The sequence below is a fragment of the Sinocyclocheilus rhinocerous genome, unplaced genomic scaffold, assembly GCF_001515625.1.
Source record: "Sinocyclocheilus rhinocerous isolate Xijiao unplaced genomic scaffold, SAMN03320098_v1.1 scaffold861, whole genome shotgun sequence".
NCBI lineage: Eukaryota > Metazoa > Chordata > Actinopteri > Cypriniformes > Cyprinidae > Sinocyclocheilus > Sinocyclocheilus rhinocerous.
The window spans coordinates 1295607-1310965 of NW_015640043.1; the positions used below are offsets into that span (position 1 = coordinate 1295607).

The 15359-nt window shown below is 39.4% G+C and overlaps 1 protein-coding gene across 1 annotated transcript in view; it reads right to left on the minus strand.

The window, feature by feature from the left end:
* Positions 1-367: 367 nt before the first annotated feature.
* Positions 368-15359, minus strand: part of LOC107752330 (OTU domain-containing protein 7A-like) — a 75704-nt gene continuing 60712 nt past the window's right edge. The window contains exons 9-13 of the mRNA XM_016568280.1: positions 14609-14736; positions 13703-13852; positions 5436-5550; positions 4669-4753; positions 368-4464 (exon numbers count right to left, since the gene is read on the minus strand). Coding sequence (XP_016423766.1) covers positions 2947-4464; positions 4669-4753; positions 5436-5550; positions 13703-13852; positions 14609-14736 — 1996 coding nt within the window. The 3' untranslated portion in view covers positions 368-2946. The remainder of the gene's footprint in view (positions 4465-4668; positions 4754-5435; positions 5551-13702; positions 13853-14608; positions 14737-15359) is intronic.

Consider the following 15359-nt stretch of genomic DNA (forward strand, 5'->3'; position numbering starts at 1 on the left):
CCACCACAATATCTTTGAAATCCACTTATTATACTATAGTGAACAGATTGCTAAATGCTAAGTCATTTTACATCTTTATGACAGCTGGAACATGGTTCAGTTCTTAGGCAAGTGCCCTAGTTTCTGCATCAGCAGAAGTATATCTTCCGTACCATGTGCCCTTGGATCAGCTCTCAGTAAAATGTGTGGGTGTGTCTGTGATCCTTTTGCAAAAAATTGAGTATCCTGTTTCACAAGTCTTAAAAAAAAAATCTCCCGCATGACGCAAATGACATTTGTCGATAACACATCTTTTGTGTGCAGTATGCAAAGAATGTCTGTCTTAAGTGAACATACAACACAACAGAGAGTTTATTGTCAGGGCGAGACTTTTCTGGCAGATGTTAAACAGGTGACCTGTGGGGCAGCTGTTTGGTGCTGTGTTTCATGCTAATGTCTTGGTCCACGACTGACAGCGACTACTGCAGGGATATAGAAGCCAAACAGCACTAGATGCGCAGTTTTATACCAGATTCTATTCCAGTTTCGCGGGTTCAATCATATGAGAAGTCAGACATTCAAATGTGGGTGTTTTGTACTGTAGACTGAAACAGCAGCCTAGGGCGCTTCTCAAATTACAGAACGTTGAGGAAAAACACACATGCAGACACGCAAGTCTGCTACCACACAGGCACACACCTTTCTTCCGCAGAAACAATTAAAAGAACCACACAGACACCGTAGTTAACAATAAACTAATCTTATTTTGTCTCTTTTTCTCCTGCTATTTACATTGGTACCTAATGTGAAAATTAATCATTTAAAGTAGTGTAAAACTCTCAAATGAATACAAAATCATATTTTACAATTCTAAGACGGTGAGAGTCCATGAGCTTGTCGAATATAAAGGAGGGAGAGGAAAAGCAGGAAGATGGGAAGCGAAAGACACACACGATTGTGGAGGTGTAGAAACGTGGGAAGAGAACGAAGCAGTGGACATCCTTGGCCAGGAAAGACAAAACGGTTATAGAGACACGGCGTTGGTTACCTGGACACCGCCACACAACAAAACACAACAAGCGCTGCTCTTATGGTAATCTTGTCCACGAAGTAGAAAAGCACTTGGTTGGGCCTTTGCTTAGCAGAGGCACACAAAGTGGCTAACATGCTAGTCACACTAGTTGATTTGATTGGCGCAGTTATCTATAACATCCTGATTTTCTAAGCACACAATTGCAGTTGAACAGGTGTATGTTTGTTAGCCAGTTAGTAGTTTAGCATGTTGTCTGTGATGGTTTTTGCACTGCTGTGATCAATATAAAAAAAAAACAGGTAGGCTTGTACCATAAAATGTCCAATTTTACATTTAGAGATTTGGTTTGGCAATGTGTCCTAACCAGTCGTGATACAAACGGACAAAGAATAAATTAATGAGAGATTTTGTGCAAACTAAAAACATATGAAATTTTTGTCCATCGCTTGGTTTCACTGGGTTGCTTCACCCACAGTGCAATCTCATAGGTCTAATAAGCATAAAACATGTTCTGATTGGCTGTGAATTTGTTGTGTCACCGAATTTTCGTTTTCATTGTACACATGAAAATTTCAGCTACTAACATTCCACATTGCACCTAGTTAGGACATTATTTTGCACTGCTATGTAATCTAGGAGTCAAAAACCTAAAATGCTTTCAAGAGGTAGATTTGTACCTTTAAATATCCAATTTTACATTTATAGATTTAGATGCTTCTATGTATATGATAATCACAAATGTGGGGTTAAGAGTAAAATTCCTGAGGACAAATTAAATGGAGGTGAAGGACCATTTTTGGCACATTAGAGGCTAGCATGGCAGTGTTAGCATGAGTGCTACAGAATGTTGATGAGCAGTTGCCAATTTCTTATAGCCAAGCTGTGCCATCAGTGAAGGTATAAAACAGTTGACAAACACAGTTTCATAAGCTTTCCAACTTTAGTCCACTGCTGAAGCATATAAGGGTTTGCATTTCATACATACATCCTAAGGTAAGGTGGTTCTTGTAATTTAGCATTCGCTAGCATGACTGTGTTATATATTGCAAATACAGAAAGCAATGAATGGAAGTCAAATGCTTACTGTATCGGATGTCAAGTTTAAGTAGCACACAATAGTGAGGTTTCATTTGATATCATGATGGAATGCAAACCCTCCTGTGAAGAGGCTTTATATTACAATATAGTACATGATAGAAAGTCAGTGTTTATATATATATACACTGTATATCCACACTCTGATGTGCCACAAATTGAATATTTTCCACCATTATAATCCCTGTACAGTAGACCTCTTACAATCTTATCTATATCCTGTAGAATCATATGGGGAAAAGTAGAATATGGCTGACGTCATGAATGCATAGATAAAAGGGGGAGGGGTGGTGGTTGTTACCAAACTTATTGCTTTCAAAAAAATCAGTGCTGAACAGTGCATCTCTCTCCCTTTGAAATGATTTGCAATGCACAGCAAAATCAATGTAATTCGATATTAAGATTCTAAAGAGCTATGCTGTGAAGTATTGCATTATAATGACCTCTAAACAGTTTTCCCTTCCATGATTTGGGAAGCTTTACATCTCTTTCTGCAGGTACAAGGAGTTTTACAAACACAGACTGAGCAAAATGCACAGACAAGAGCTTTTACTCTAGAACAAGTAAAAGACTGAATTAAATTGGACATAGGACAAACAATAACACAATCACTGGCCAAAGCTGTAAACTGATTCCGGTTGCACTTCCTGTAATTGTAAAGCAGTGTTCGTTCGATATTGAGAGTAAAGTAACAAGAATAAAAGGAGGCTGATCTTAAATATAGTAGGAAAATGTTATGCTAGTTCTTTGTATCGCTTGCGAAGTGCAAAAAGGTGGTGGTGTTGCTGTTCTTTTCACACACATTGGGGGTGGCTATATATGTGTGCGCATTTGCAGGGCTATCCTGGTCGGTGCACCTTCACCTCTCGTTCCCTGCGTTTCAGCTCCTCTCTATAACAGTATGAGCAAAAGTTCTCCGTCTCGGGTCGGCCATAGAAGGTGCAGTTCTCCCTCCTGCAACGTTTCTGCTGAAAACAGTACATTGGGCAAACACCACTTTGCCCTTTGGTTTTGTCCTGCCCCAGCCAGGCATGGGGCGCTGGGTCCTCATCTGCAAACTCCAGACAGTCCCGGATATCACCAGTGTTGAATCCGTTGGTATAAGTGTGGGACTTATGTTCCCCAGGCATGTTGTACGGGAGGCTGTCTACCGCATTAATGGTACGGATGCCAGACATGCGGGCTGGGCTGTAGCTCTGAGAGGACAATGAGCGGTTTTGCTGGGGGTAGGTAGCACAAGTTTTGAGAGTGCCGACCATTGGCTTGTAGGACTCATCTTGGTAGCTGGATGACTGCACATTGACATCCCTCAGGTGGATGACACTGTGCCTCTGGATAGGTGGCGTATGGCTATAGTGAGCTGAAACAGGGACTGGTCCAGGTCTCTTAGCACTGTTACTAGGGGAGGAGAAAGGGACAGGGGACATGGAGGATCCTGGGATGGAGGCTGGGATGGGTATCGGGATAGGGGAAGCAGCAAGCTTTGGGCTTCCCCTTTCTTGGACCTTCACACCCTGGGAAGAATTATGGCTAGGTTGCAATACCGGTGAGTAGCTCTCAAGTGGAGAGCTATCTGAACGCTCCCTTTGGAAAACACTCTCCTGTTCAGGCTTCTTAAGTGCCACCCCATTGGTCTGAGGCTTCTTCTCAGTCTCAGACTTTCTCTTCTGTTCCTGCTCAGCACTGAAGCGTTCTTGGGCACTGCTCAGGTAGAAGCTGATCATCTCTTCGTGGAACTGGTGTCGGTGGCTGGTGAGCAGCAACCCAGCAAAGATGAATTTGCGCTCGCCCTGCATGGCTGCCCGAAGTATGTTCAGGCTGAGTTTAACATCTGTGCTGTACTTCCAGTTGTCCAGTGTCCGATCACCCGAGTTTTTGCCTGATCCTGGCGGTCTCTCAACAGGTGAGCTACCAGAAGCACGGTCTGTAGGAGAGGGACTGGTTGTCTTTTCTGAGGATGATGTGCTGGCCGACTGGCCTGACTCCTCTTTGCTCCCTTTTCGTGTTTTTGAGTCCTTTTTCTTGGATTTCTGCTCTCCGTTCTCTACCGTTCTACCATTTGTTGAAGTGGACTTGCTGATCTTGCCATGAACAAGTCCTCCAAGGCCACCCATATTCTTCTTAAGTTTGATACCCAGAGTCTTGCTGAAGCTGCCCAGTTTGTTGGCCACTGAGTCTGCCCGTGTTTTGTCTTTGTCCTTTCGCTGCTTGTCCTTGTCCTTCTCCTTACTCGACTTGCCGTTATTGATGTTGGAGTTACTGCAAACAGACTCCCGGTCTGAGTCCATAGATTCTGCCAGAGACTGTACATCCTCACCTGCAGAGGCAGTGGGCGACTCGGGCTGTGCCAAGGGAGCCTGTAATACATAGATTAGCCATGAGGACTCAAAACTGTAGTCACCTTTAGCTAATACTGTTCTCAAAAAAAAAAAAAATGGGGAAACAACCGTGCTCCTGGAGGGCTACCATCATGCAGAGTTTAGTGCCAACCTTAATTAAACAAACCCCCCCAGGAGTAGGGTTTGCAACCCCTGTCAACCAATAAATGGACAACCACTTACCCTTGTTTCAGAAGGAATTCGAATCCATGTTACATTCATGTAGTTGTGCAGAAGGTTTAGTTTAGCTTCCAGTGATAGAATAAGACTAGTGAGAGAGGAGAACATAGTCAAACATCTCTTCTAAAACCAAATTTGTAGCTCAAAAGGTTTATCAGCTCGAATGAGGCATTGAATATTCTTGTCCTCTCTTATGTGCCAGTGAAGGAATGGAAGAAATTACAAACCATTTGAAGCATGCAACTAGGAACTCAAATCAGTGCATACATCTAGTCACCAGAGAATGACAGTTTGTAGTCATCATCATCAACCATTTTGGGCCTCTGTTCTTATGTATTTATATGCTTTAATTGGCTGACCTCTGCAAAGTTACTTAGATTTGAAGACATCCTGCACAAGTCATCTTAACCATAAGACTAAATGCAAGAATATGCAACTGATAAAAGTTTGGAACATGTACAGGCTTTAATGACTAAATCAGGCTTTAAGATGTGTCAATCAAGAGCCGATCAACCTGTGTGAAGATAATGTGGCCTGGTGCCATGTGCTGGGACCTTCTGGACAGATTGAGCCCATCTAAAATCCCTCATATGGTAAAGATAACTTATAGATAGAGGCTCTCATTTGGCCTCAATTGACCTTTGTTTTAATTACCCCTCATTTAGACTAGAGCCTGCTTACAAGTTATTAATTTAATTTTGCTAAGCTTGCCGTAGGGGTAGATGGAGGATGGTGGATTGAGGATGAGAGAGAGACAAAAAAGGTCTTACTTTGCCAGCTTAGCATTGTCATTGTCATCCCTCCCCCACTCCCAGTCCCTCCCAGGGTCCACCGCGAAGTGCAGCGCTAGCAGCTTGTGCTCAGAGTCGGTCAATGGGATGACGGCTGGAAGGGAGGGACAAAAAGACAAGATTAAAGATTTTGATGCAATGTTCAATACCAGGTTGCAACCAGTTTCCAAACAGATTGAAGCAAACAGTGGCCCTAGTTTTTGACTGGATACTAAGACTAGGGAAGGGGTGTTCTTGTTTAAATTACACTGCTTAGCTACTTTTAAAGAAATAGTTTACCCAAAAATTAAGGGTCTGACATTATGTTTGACTTTACTTATCTGTGCCATAGGCATCATATTTGATTTAAAGGGGTCATATGATGCGATTTCAATTTTTCCTTTCTCTTTGGAGTGTTACAAGATCTTGGTGCATAAAGAAGATCTGTAAAGTTGCAAAGACTGAAGTCTCAAATCCAAAGAGATATTCTGTTTATCCGTGCATTATGGCTTCAATTTGTGGATTGTTCTTCATACTAAGTGAATGATTTTTTATTTTTAGGGTAAAGTTTTCCCCAAAAAAACTGCTTCAGTGGTCTATTTCTTTCTAAGAATCATTAGTTTCTCCTTCACTTTGACAAATGACAAAACTGCAAAAATGTAAGAGGAACAAAAATCATATTTCCATGATTCCAACACCCATTTGACAGGAAAAACATTTCAACATTAATCAAGTGGTATGTTAACCGTAAGTTAACAGGCCTGGGTGCGGCACTGTTTCCTAAAAAGAAAATATCACGGCCTTCCATCCGTTCTAACTACTTCCCTTTTCCCCCCTTTCCCATCACTGTATTTGTCACTGTACCTGACTAGACTTTTCAAACTACAAGCACCAGAACGAATGGTAGGGAAAAGAGAGAGTGGGTTGAAAGAAGAGAGAAAAAGAGAGCGATTCAGTTCTAGTGACTGTTGGAAAATACAGCTTGTTTGAACAGAGGACATTCCAACCTTTTCTTTCACAACCATACACTCATAAACACGCACACACTGATAGAACAAACTGTCTCCTCTTCTCATGAACAGCCTGCCATTTGCCAGGTGACTGCTGGGTAGAACTCACAGTGTACCAATAATGAACATACTGCTCTTCGATGACTCATTTAAATGAGACTATGCAGAGTAGGAGTGAGAGACATCGAGTCACAGTAATGAATAAATGTGTGTGTGAAAGAAAGGAAAGGTCAAGGAGAGATAAAGTGTTTGTAGTAGGGCTGATAAAAAGTAGGGGGGAAAAATCTAATCATAATATGGTTATATAAGATTATTATACCACAAAATGTACGATCAATATTTAGGCTAATGTTCAAGATACACATTTTTAACATATGTAAGTTATTATACAAATCTAATAATATGACACGATCACAAAAAACATAAAACAAACAAAAAAAATACATAGCAGTTCAAATCATAATGTCAAAATAATCACTTTTTTTAAATTATGCAACCCTAGTGTGTAGAGAAGTGTACCATTTAGCCATTTTCCACAGTAAGACATGAGCATGCTTGAAGCACACTTCCTCCCTGTTGAATTTTCAATCAACACACGACTTTGCCTCCCACCCGCGTCTTTTAATTCACAATCCTGGCAACAAGAAGCGTCAAAAATGTCCAGCTGGTCTACTGAACATTCATACAATCCAAAATCTCAGTCTACGCTCTAAGAATTTCCAACTTTTATTCACTTCAAGCACATTTTGTCTTGAATATGTACCTTTCATTCAGTTTGTGAAAGTTTTCAAAAAAACAAAACAAAGAAATTATAATCAACAATGGAACAACCAATTACAACCATGGAATTACAATCTGTTATCATTATTGTATCATGGTACCAGCACAGAACATTTTTGCAAGGGTTTGGGGAGGATGACAATAGATGACAACTGCGAACAGCTACTTTTTCTGAGGTTTTTTTCCTATTCAATTTCTCCAATAGAGCTCTGTGAGTCAAACCAACCAGCACAAAGATGAATCATCACATTGCAAACTTTGATTTGAAGAAAAAAAAATTGAAAATGGTGAGGTACAAAAAGGCAAAATGAAAGATTTCGATGTAACCTTCAAAAGCAGAATGCATTTACTGAAAACCAGATTGTAACGGCTTTCAAATCAGAATGAAGCAAACAGATGGTTACATCAGACAATTTTAGGCTTGGTACTAATTCTGTTTACACACCTGGCTCATTTGGCGTATTAGTTTTAGAACCTGGCACGTTTTCTCCCTTAGTTCGATTGCTTTAGGCATATATGAACATATGGCATATAGTCTGTCCTCAGGATTATGGGTAGTGTAGTTCTACAATAGGAATTTGGCAAGTAAAAAATAAAAAAAATTGAAAATAAAGCCAATATAACAATGACCAAAAGAATATATCATTGCTTTGCAATCTCAAATCTCATATACACTATGTTTCTTTAATGGAAATGTTGTTCCAAGACCAACAAAAGACGTTGATACAAGAAAACATCTAAGTTTCCAAAATCATTTACCCCAGCCATGACGTTCTTTTCACTGTTATTGAAACATAAACTGCTGGCGCATTTGAGGCTATGAGGTTTTTTCCAGCATTTTGTGGGTCAAATTCTTGGGGAGTCACACCAGGACAAGAAAGAGCATCCAAAGTCCAAACTGAAAGAAATGTAGGTGGAATTCCCAAAGCAGAGCACACACTGTTCAGAATAACACACAAAATCGTACACGTGGGCATGCACTCATACATAAACTTAACCAACAAGTACCCCATTGTGTTCCCCATCACACACAGAGATACAGTTTCCCACCAGAGCGGGGTCAGACGGTGAACGCTGGAGCTATGTGGGGTTGTGTCCCGACTCCTACATGCAGCTGTCCTCCCTTCTCTGGCCCGGCATACACACTCACACTCTTCAGCTCGCACTGTTGTTACCATTTGGGCCGGTTCCAGGTCCAAACACCACCACTGCCAGTTCTACCCGGAGGGACTGAAGCATAATGTATTTTGTATACCTTCTGGCAGTCATGCAGACCTGTCCTTGACTGACCTGCCTCAACTGCATACGTTCAAAACTGTGACGTAGTGGCCCCTCTCTCAAGGAACAAGGGGTGTCGATTCCTAGAGTATTTGTTGGTATTTGGTACCCCTGCATTGTCTGTCTGTTGTTTTTACCGAAATACTTTGACTGGATAAACAAGCGAGTGATAATGGACGAGTAATCAGGAGAAGACGAGACTGTAAATAAGGTCTTTCGCTGAGCACTGCAGTGATAATACAAACAGAAGTTGTTGACAGACAACATTGCTCATGGAGTCTGACATGCTACATTACAAGAGCATTACATGCGGAGTTTATTCCGTTGGCATGAGGGGGAGGTTGATGTATGCCGAGTGGGTCTGGCTGCAGGACATGGCACCGCCTCAGGAAAGTTAGGCAATGAGTGGGAATATCTGTCATGTGAGGCATGTGTGATATAATCCTTTTGAGAGTGACTCCCAAGGCATTATTTCCTGGGATCGTTGTGGTTTTCTTGACTCTCCCCCCTCTGGTGGGTGATATCAATCACTGCAGTTGTGCCCACTGAGGAAAACAATTAGTCTGCTTTAATCACGCAAACCGTGCTTGTGCTTGATGAGGTGTGAATTCAGGAGTTATCGTTCACAGTTGTGTATTTTACAGCCACTGTAAACAATAATCACGCGGCTAAACAAAGCTTCGTCGTGGATCTTCGAAAACGTGCGTGGGAATGTGATTGCCTACATATTTTCCAGAGCCACATAAAACATGCAAACTGTATATGGAAAGATCCGTAGGCCTCCTGATGCTTACTGCTGATTACGATGTGAGGAATCTGGATGTTTTTAACCCAAGCTTGGCGTGAGTTGGTCATGGCACAAGAAGGTTTTTCATTCTTTCAAGATGAAAATTTAAAAGCTGCCTGCTGAATGCCAAAGAAAATAGAGGTCTTCGTAAAGTTGGACAGGCGTGTCTTAAAATAGCAACGCACGTTTCCTATTGGTTGACTGGTGTCATATAAACTGTAACCACAGAAAAATTAAGGTGCATTTAAAGCAATACTAGCATGGCACGTCACAGGGAAACCATTCAGTATGTCTGCAATGCGCAGGAAAATCTTGAAAAAACTTCAAAAGGGCCTTAAATCACCAACAGAGTTTAAAATCAGTGACATATTACAATTACTCTGTGGTTAAAGAAAGATTACAAGTGGAAAAAAAGAAAAGTTGATGAAAGATATTTGACCACATTTTGTTCTCCTTCACAAATACTTTTAGCTAACCTTAAGGAACAGGGAAAGGTTTTGCTATCTTTATAGTGACCAACTGATGATTTCATGAAAACAGCTTAATAAAGGGACGAAATAACATTTTTATTTACAAAAAAAGGTAAAAATGTTCCTGTAAACTGTACTGTAGAGTTACAGTATAGCAACTGCAATTATCTTAATAAAGCCAATGTAAAGTCCCTGCCATGATATAATAACAAATATGTGTGCACGCATGTGTGAATAAGAGTCTGAAGATTCATTCATTTTGAAGAATGACAAGAGCAATGAGAGCCCAAAGTAGACTACTCATGTAACGACACCATGGATTTTCTCCCGTATTGACACATTTCCTATTTAAACAGGAAGTTTGAGCTAGACGTACTGAAAGGCTTGTCCCTTTTATTTATTTACCTTTTAAAGAAGTTTTAATTATGTCACAGCTGTTACTGATGCTGTTCACTATTGCTAGTCAGAAGAATGTGGTATTAAGGTGTGGGGCATTTTCATCCTAAAGGATTTGATTGGACACAAAAAACAAAACAAAAAAAACAGTCCCACCCACAAGTGCAGGATGAGTCACCAATATTTGTGCTCTGCTTTTCTCAAAGAGAAAGAATAAAAATTGAAATGTGCATATATGCTAAAAACAAATTATTTTAATAACTTTTCTAAGTACACTAATATATAGATGTTTGCTTCAAAGCTAGCATACATCGAAAGCCACAAGTGAAAAATTTCACAGGTCTTTTGACACAACTCTCTATCTCTCTCACACACACACACACACAAAAGAGTCTCAGTGTTCTCAGGAAACCGCTGGCACCTGAACACACACTGGGCAGACGGGCACTCCCTGGCAGACACGAGCGGAAGATCCGGGGGATGGGGTATCACCCACCAAGACAGCCACACAGAGACTGACTCTCTGTCGGGAAGTGGCAGAAAGGAGGTAGGGGTTTGGGAGGAGCAGATTAGGGCCTAAACCACATGTAGTGGTTGGCTTGGACTGATCTGCCCTAAATGGCAGAGGCCAAGTGGTTCTTTAGGGATGAAGAGAGAGAGAGAGAGAGAGAGAGAGAGAGAGAGAGAGAGAGCGAGCGGGTAAGAGGAAATGAGTCAGAGGGAGATGCCCTGTTGTGTGAGTGTGTGCATTTGTGTAAAGGAGTGGCAAACGTGTATTTGGGGCCTCATGGCGCTAACCTATCTTCAGACACGTGGCAACAGATGATCTCATTTGGCTCTGAAGAAACTAAGGCAAACGCTCCTTCACCTCAGTGTAGCATGAAAAGTGATTCAGAACTATAGGTACTTTTGAAAGATTTCGATTTTGGGTCATTACAAAATAGTATGTGTACAGTACGTTGTCAGTTTGTGTGGATGAGACCTATATAACTTGTGTGTGATTTTCATACTTGTTGAACTTCAATGATTGTTTATTTTCACCATACAAAACTGCAAATAACTTTTATAAATAAATTTGCCATTAGGTCATTCTAAAGGAAAGTTTCTAACCTGTCAAAACTTTATCAGACAAAGTAGCTCAGGTCGCTTGAAAATACTTGGTTAGTCAGTCAATTGTGTTTAGTTTAAAAGTTACTTAATGCAATGTCACTTTTATACTGTATAATAATGTAATATAATATAATATAATATAATATAATAGCCAGTCATTCATATCCTGGAGAAATGTGACTACAGTGAAGGCCTCTAATCTGTCAACAACCCGCTGCTTTAAACCGACCACGTGCTTTTGGGGTCAATGGGTACGTGAGGGTATGCGAGGAGGTTCCTGTGGTTAACAGAAGGACAGCGCGCCATCTAGCGGGATAAACACTCAACCAATGGTTCTCTATATCACCCAGACATGTTATTTACATAAACTACAGACAATGCTGTCTATATTCATTTTATAGCACAAAATATGGCCCATCAACTATGTTCTCTAGAGAGTTATTTATTGTCAAACTAACATGTGACTGACATAGTTGTCAAACTTTTTCCTTTTTTCTAATGAATATTTCTCAGGGTTGGTTCATTTCTGAAAGTGAAATTCTGTTTTGACAAAAAAAAAAAAGCAATTTGAAATTTTCCACCGTTATTACAGGGCATGTTTTCACAATATATGGGGCAAGTTGTCATAATGGAAACTGCCAAAAAAATAGACTATTATATGACTTTTGCCTGTATTTTGAATGATATAACAAATATTAAACACATTATAAAATCACAAAACAGCAAAATTCAAAGTAAAAAAAAAAATCTATTTACTTTTTGGTATAAAATTATAAGACATAAAACATACGTGAAAACTTACCCCAATAAAAATGAGACCTTTCTGGAAAAAGTGGATAAAATTCACAAAAATTATTCTGATTTCAAGTGTTTTTGAACTAGATATTTGAAACCACTGCTAGAGAAAACACACATTTGAGTAATTAGATTTTTGACTTACAGTTATCAAAAAATAGGCTATATTTCGATAACCGTAAGTCAAAAATCAAATTACTCAAATAGGACAACTAGCCCCGGTGTCCCCTGCAATATTAATTCGATTTTTGGTGGTGTCTAAAGGTCTCATGCCACAGGCGAGGTTTTGCCCATCCTTGGCAGTTGGTGTGTGTTTGTGCCTGGCAAATGCCCTGACTGTGAGACAATTGCAGTGTGTGTGTGTGTGTGTGTGTGTGTGTGAAGAGAACAGCTTGTACTGTACTAACAGCTTCAGTGTATCAGTGAAACGGGGGTTGGAGAGAGAGAGAAAGAGAGAGAGATAAGCATCTCTGCCTGCATTCCCATTCAGCCCTAGACAACATCAGCATGTTGTGTGTTGTTTTACCTCATGCTCAAATTGGCACCACTGCAGACTTCTGAGGGGCGGAGCACATTATAGTGCACATTACACTATACTGTACAGATCACAAGATAGACCATAATGGTCTAGAATGGAGGCTCTAATTTAGACAGACAGCTAATAATGTCCTTAACTGGGAGCCAGACTCCCTGGGAGAGTCTGAAACACTATATTAAACAGTATAATTCCTTATTTTTTTCTCTCCTATGTCTCAATCTCTGATCGACTGGAGTCTACGAAATGTGCTTTTAATAATTGATCAAAGGTAATTAGATCAGATTCAGGTCTGCATTATTCATTTAGCATGAGATGGATTCAAGTCCGTTCTTTGCTAAAATTTCTAGCTAATTTCAATGGAATGAATGAACCAGCAAACTAAATAATTACACTTCAGGGTTATACACTTAGCTTACCTTCAGAATTGCATACCAATATGCTTTTCATACTAATTCTACAGCATGCAGTATACAAAATGTGCATATTATGCACATTTTCATTTCAAGAGTGATGAATGAACCTGAAGTAATACTACGTGGGAATTTCAACATTAGATGTTTTAACAAAGACATTTTATTATTAAATGCAAAAAACTGTCACTTCGTAATATAATATAATAATATATTAAATGCTACAGCTGCATTTAGGCATCACATCACAACATTATAATATACATTATAAAAAAATTGATATTCTTTTTGAAATTTTCTAAAGTTAAAAAAAAAGTTGACATTTAACAGTGTTATTATTCCTGAGTATTAGATGATGGCAAAGGTAATCAAAATGTGAAAATATGTGAAAATAAGCATTCACAATTAAATATCCAATATCAATACTGATACAGTTTTTGTGCAATTTCTCCAGATTTTTCCATTTTGTTGTCTCAGACTTGTATTTACTTCTCAACAATATCTACAAAAGATTTTTTGACTGTAAAACTATTTCATCTGCTTAGCATTCCTGCCCTAAAACGTCTGACTGGAATTAACTGTAAAACCATTAGAGTCTAGATTGGATTTTATATCAATTAGATGTAGTTACTTAACCCCGGCTGTAACATCTCATTATGTCATTGTTTGATTCAGTCTGCTGTGATTGCCTACCTTGCTCTCTCTGCTGGTCTCTCTGCTCCATGGACACCAGGGCGGAGAAGTGGGCCTGGTCATAGGCCAGCACCAGCGGGGAACAGTGACAGCGGTTGGGAGGCACCTCCAATGGCAGGTACAGCCCTCCAAAGGGAATGGGTGCAAAAGCTGCAAGGTAAGTACAAAAAATGGTTAATTTGTCTGTATGACACTTCACTTAATCTATTTTAAAGTCTAAATTAATACTGAAATGTTTCATTGACATTGGTGGAACTGAATCTGAAAGGAATAGTTCATCTAAAAATTCAGATAATCTTATCAAATAAGGCTAATCTTCCCCTCCAGTAGATTTGGATCAATGGATCAATGAGTTAAATGCATCAGTCCGAATTTGTGAATAAATCATTTAGAGTCTTTAATTGATTCACTGAAAACAATTTGACTCAAAAGATTAGTTTGTTCATGAAACTACTTCTCTCATGAGCAATACAAGGGGAGCTATAGGGCAGAAGACAATGACTTAAATTTCAAACTGTTTCTCACATAAAGCTTTCATATGGATTCAGACGACTGGCAATTTAGTGCTCAACTCAAATGCTCTGCTTTGTGCCATTTTTGAAGTTTGTAAGAAAGTCATGGTTTGGAATGACATTAGGGTGAGTAAATGACAGAATTTTATACTAATCCTTTAAAAGCATTCAAGCATGTAATTACAGTCACACAACCTTGAGTTATCAGGTGTTTAATAACTCCTGATAACAGCTTTAATTGGTTTTCAACTAAGAAATAAAGTTGTTTTCAATTGAAATAGGCTTTAAATAGAAAACACTATGAAGCCCCCTAGTGGTATGAATAAAAAACTACACATATTCTAGCTGGAAAAGCGAATGTGGTTGAACAAAGTTGTTGGATTGGGAGTCTTACCTTCCCCTCCAGAGTCTCTGAGCATGGTGTCAGCGATCACCACGATAGGTCTTCTCAGAACATGGGCCAGTACAAACACATGGAACTCCTCCAAGCTCTCGTAAACCGGGTCTTCTGAGTTATCCACCCTATAGGAGACACACATACACATACAGTGACATATTTGACAAACAATATGATTCTTTGTTTATTGGCGCAAGTAAGAAAATTAAACCAAGGTACAGCAGCTTCCAATTCACCATAATGTTACGTCTAATGATCCACAATGAATTCAAGTAAGCTTTAGACTTCACATGGCAGACTACATAAAAACTACATTAGATTTTGAAGGCGAAATTTTGGATAATCATATTTTCGAAATCCATTATAATGAACTACGCCTGCATTCAGCATGGACTACAAACAAAAGAATTTGAAAGATAAATTTTGGATTATCATATTTTCTAAATCCATTATAAGGAACTATGTCTGCGTTCAGAATGGACTACCAAATGTGTACTGCACATGCCTTCTTTTTAAAAATACTATGAAAAACATGTATAGCATGTGAAAAATGCCATGTTTTTGCAAAACAGAATTATAGAAATGGAGCTGTATTTATTACATACATTTATTATTTTCGAGCACTTTATCAGTACTAACCTCCAAACCACACACACTCATACTGTGGGTGGCGAAACATCTATGTTGCTTTCAGAAAACAACCAACAAAGTCACACACACACACACACACATACATATATATATATAT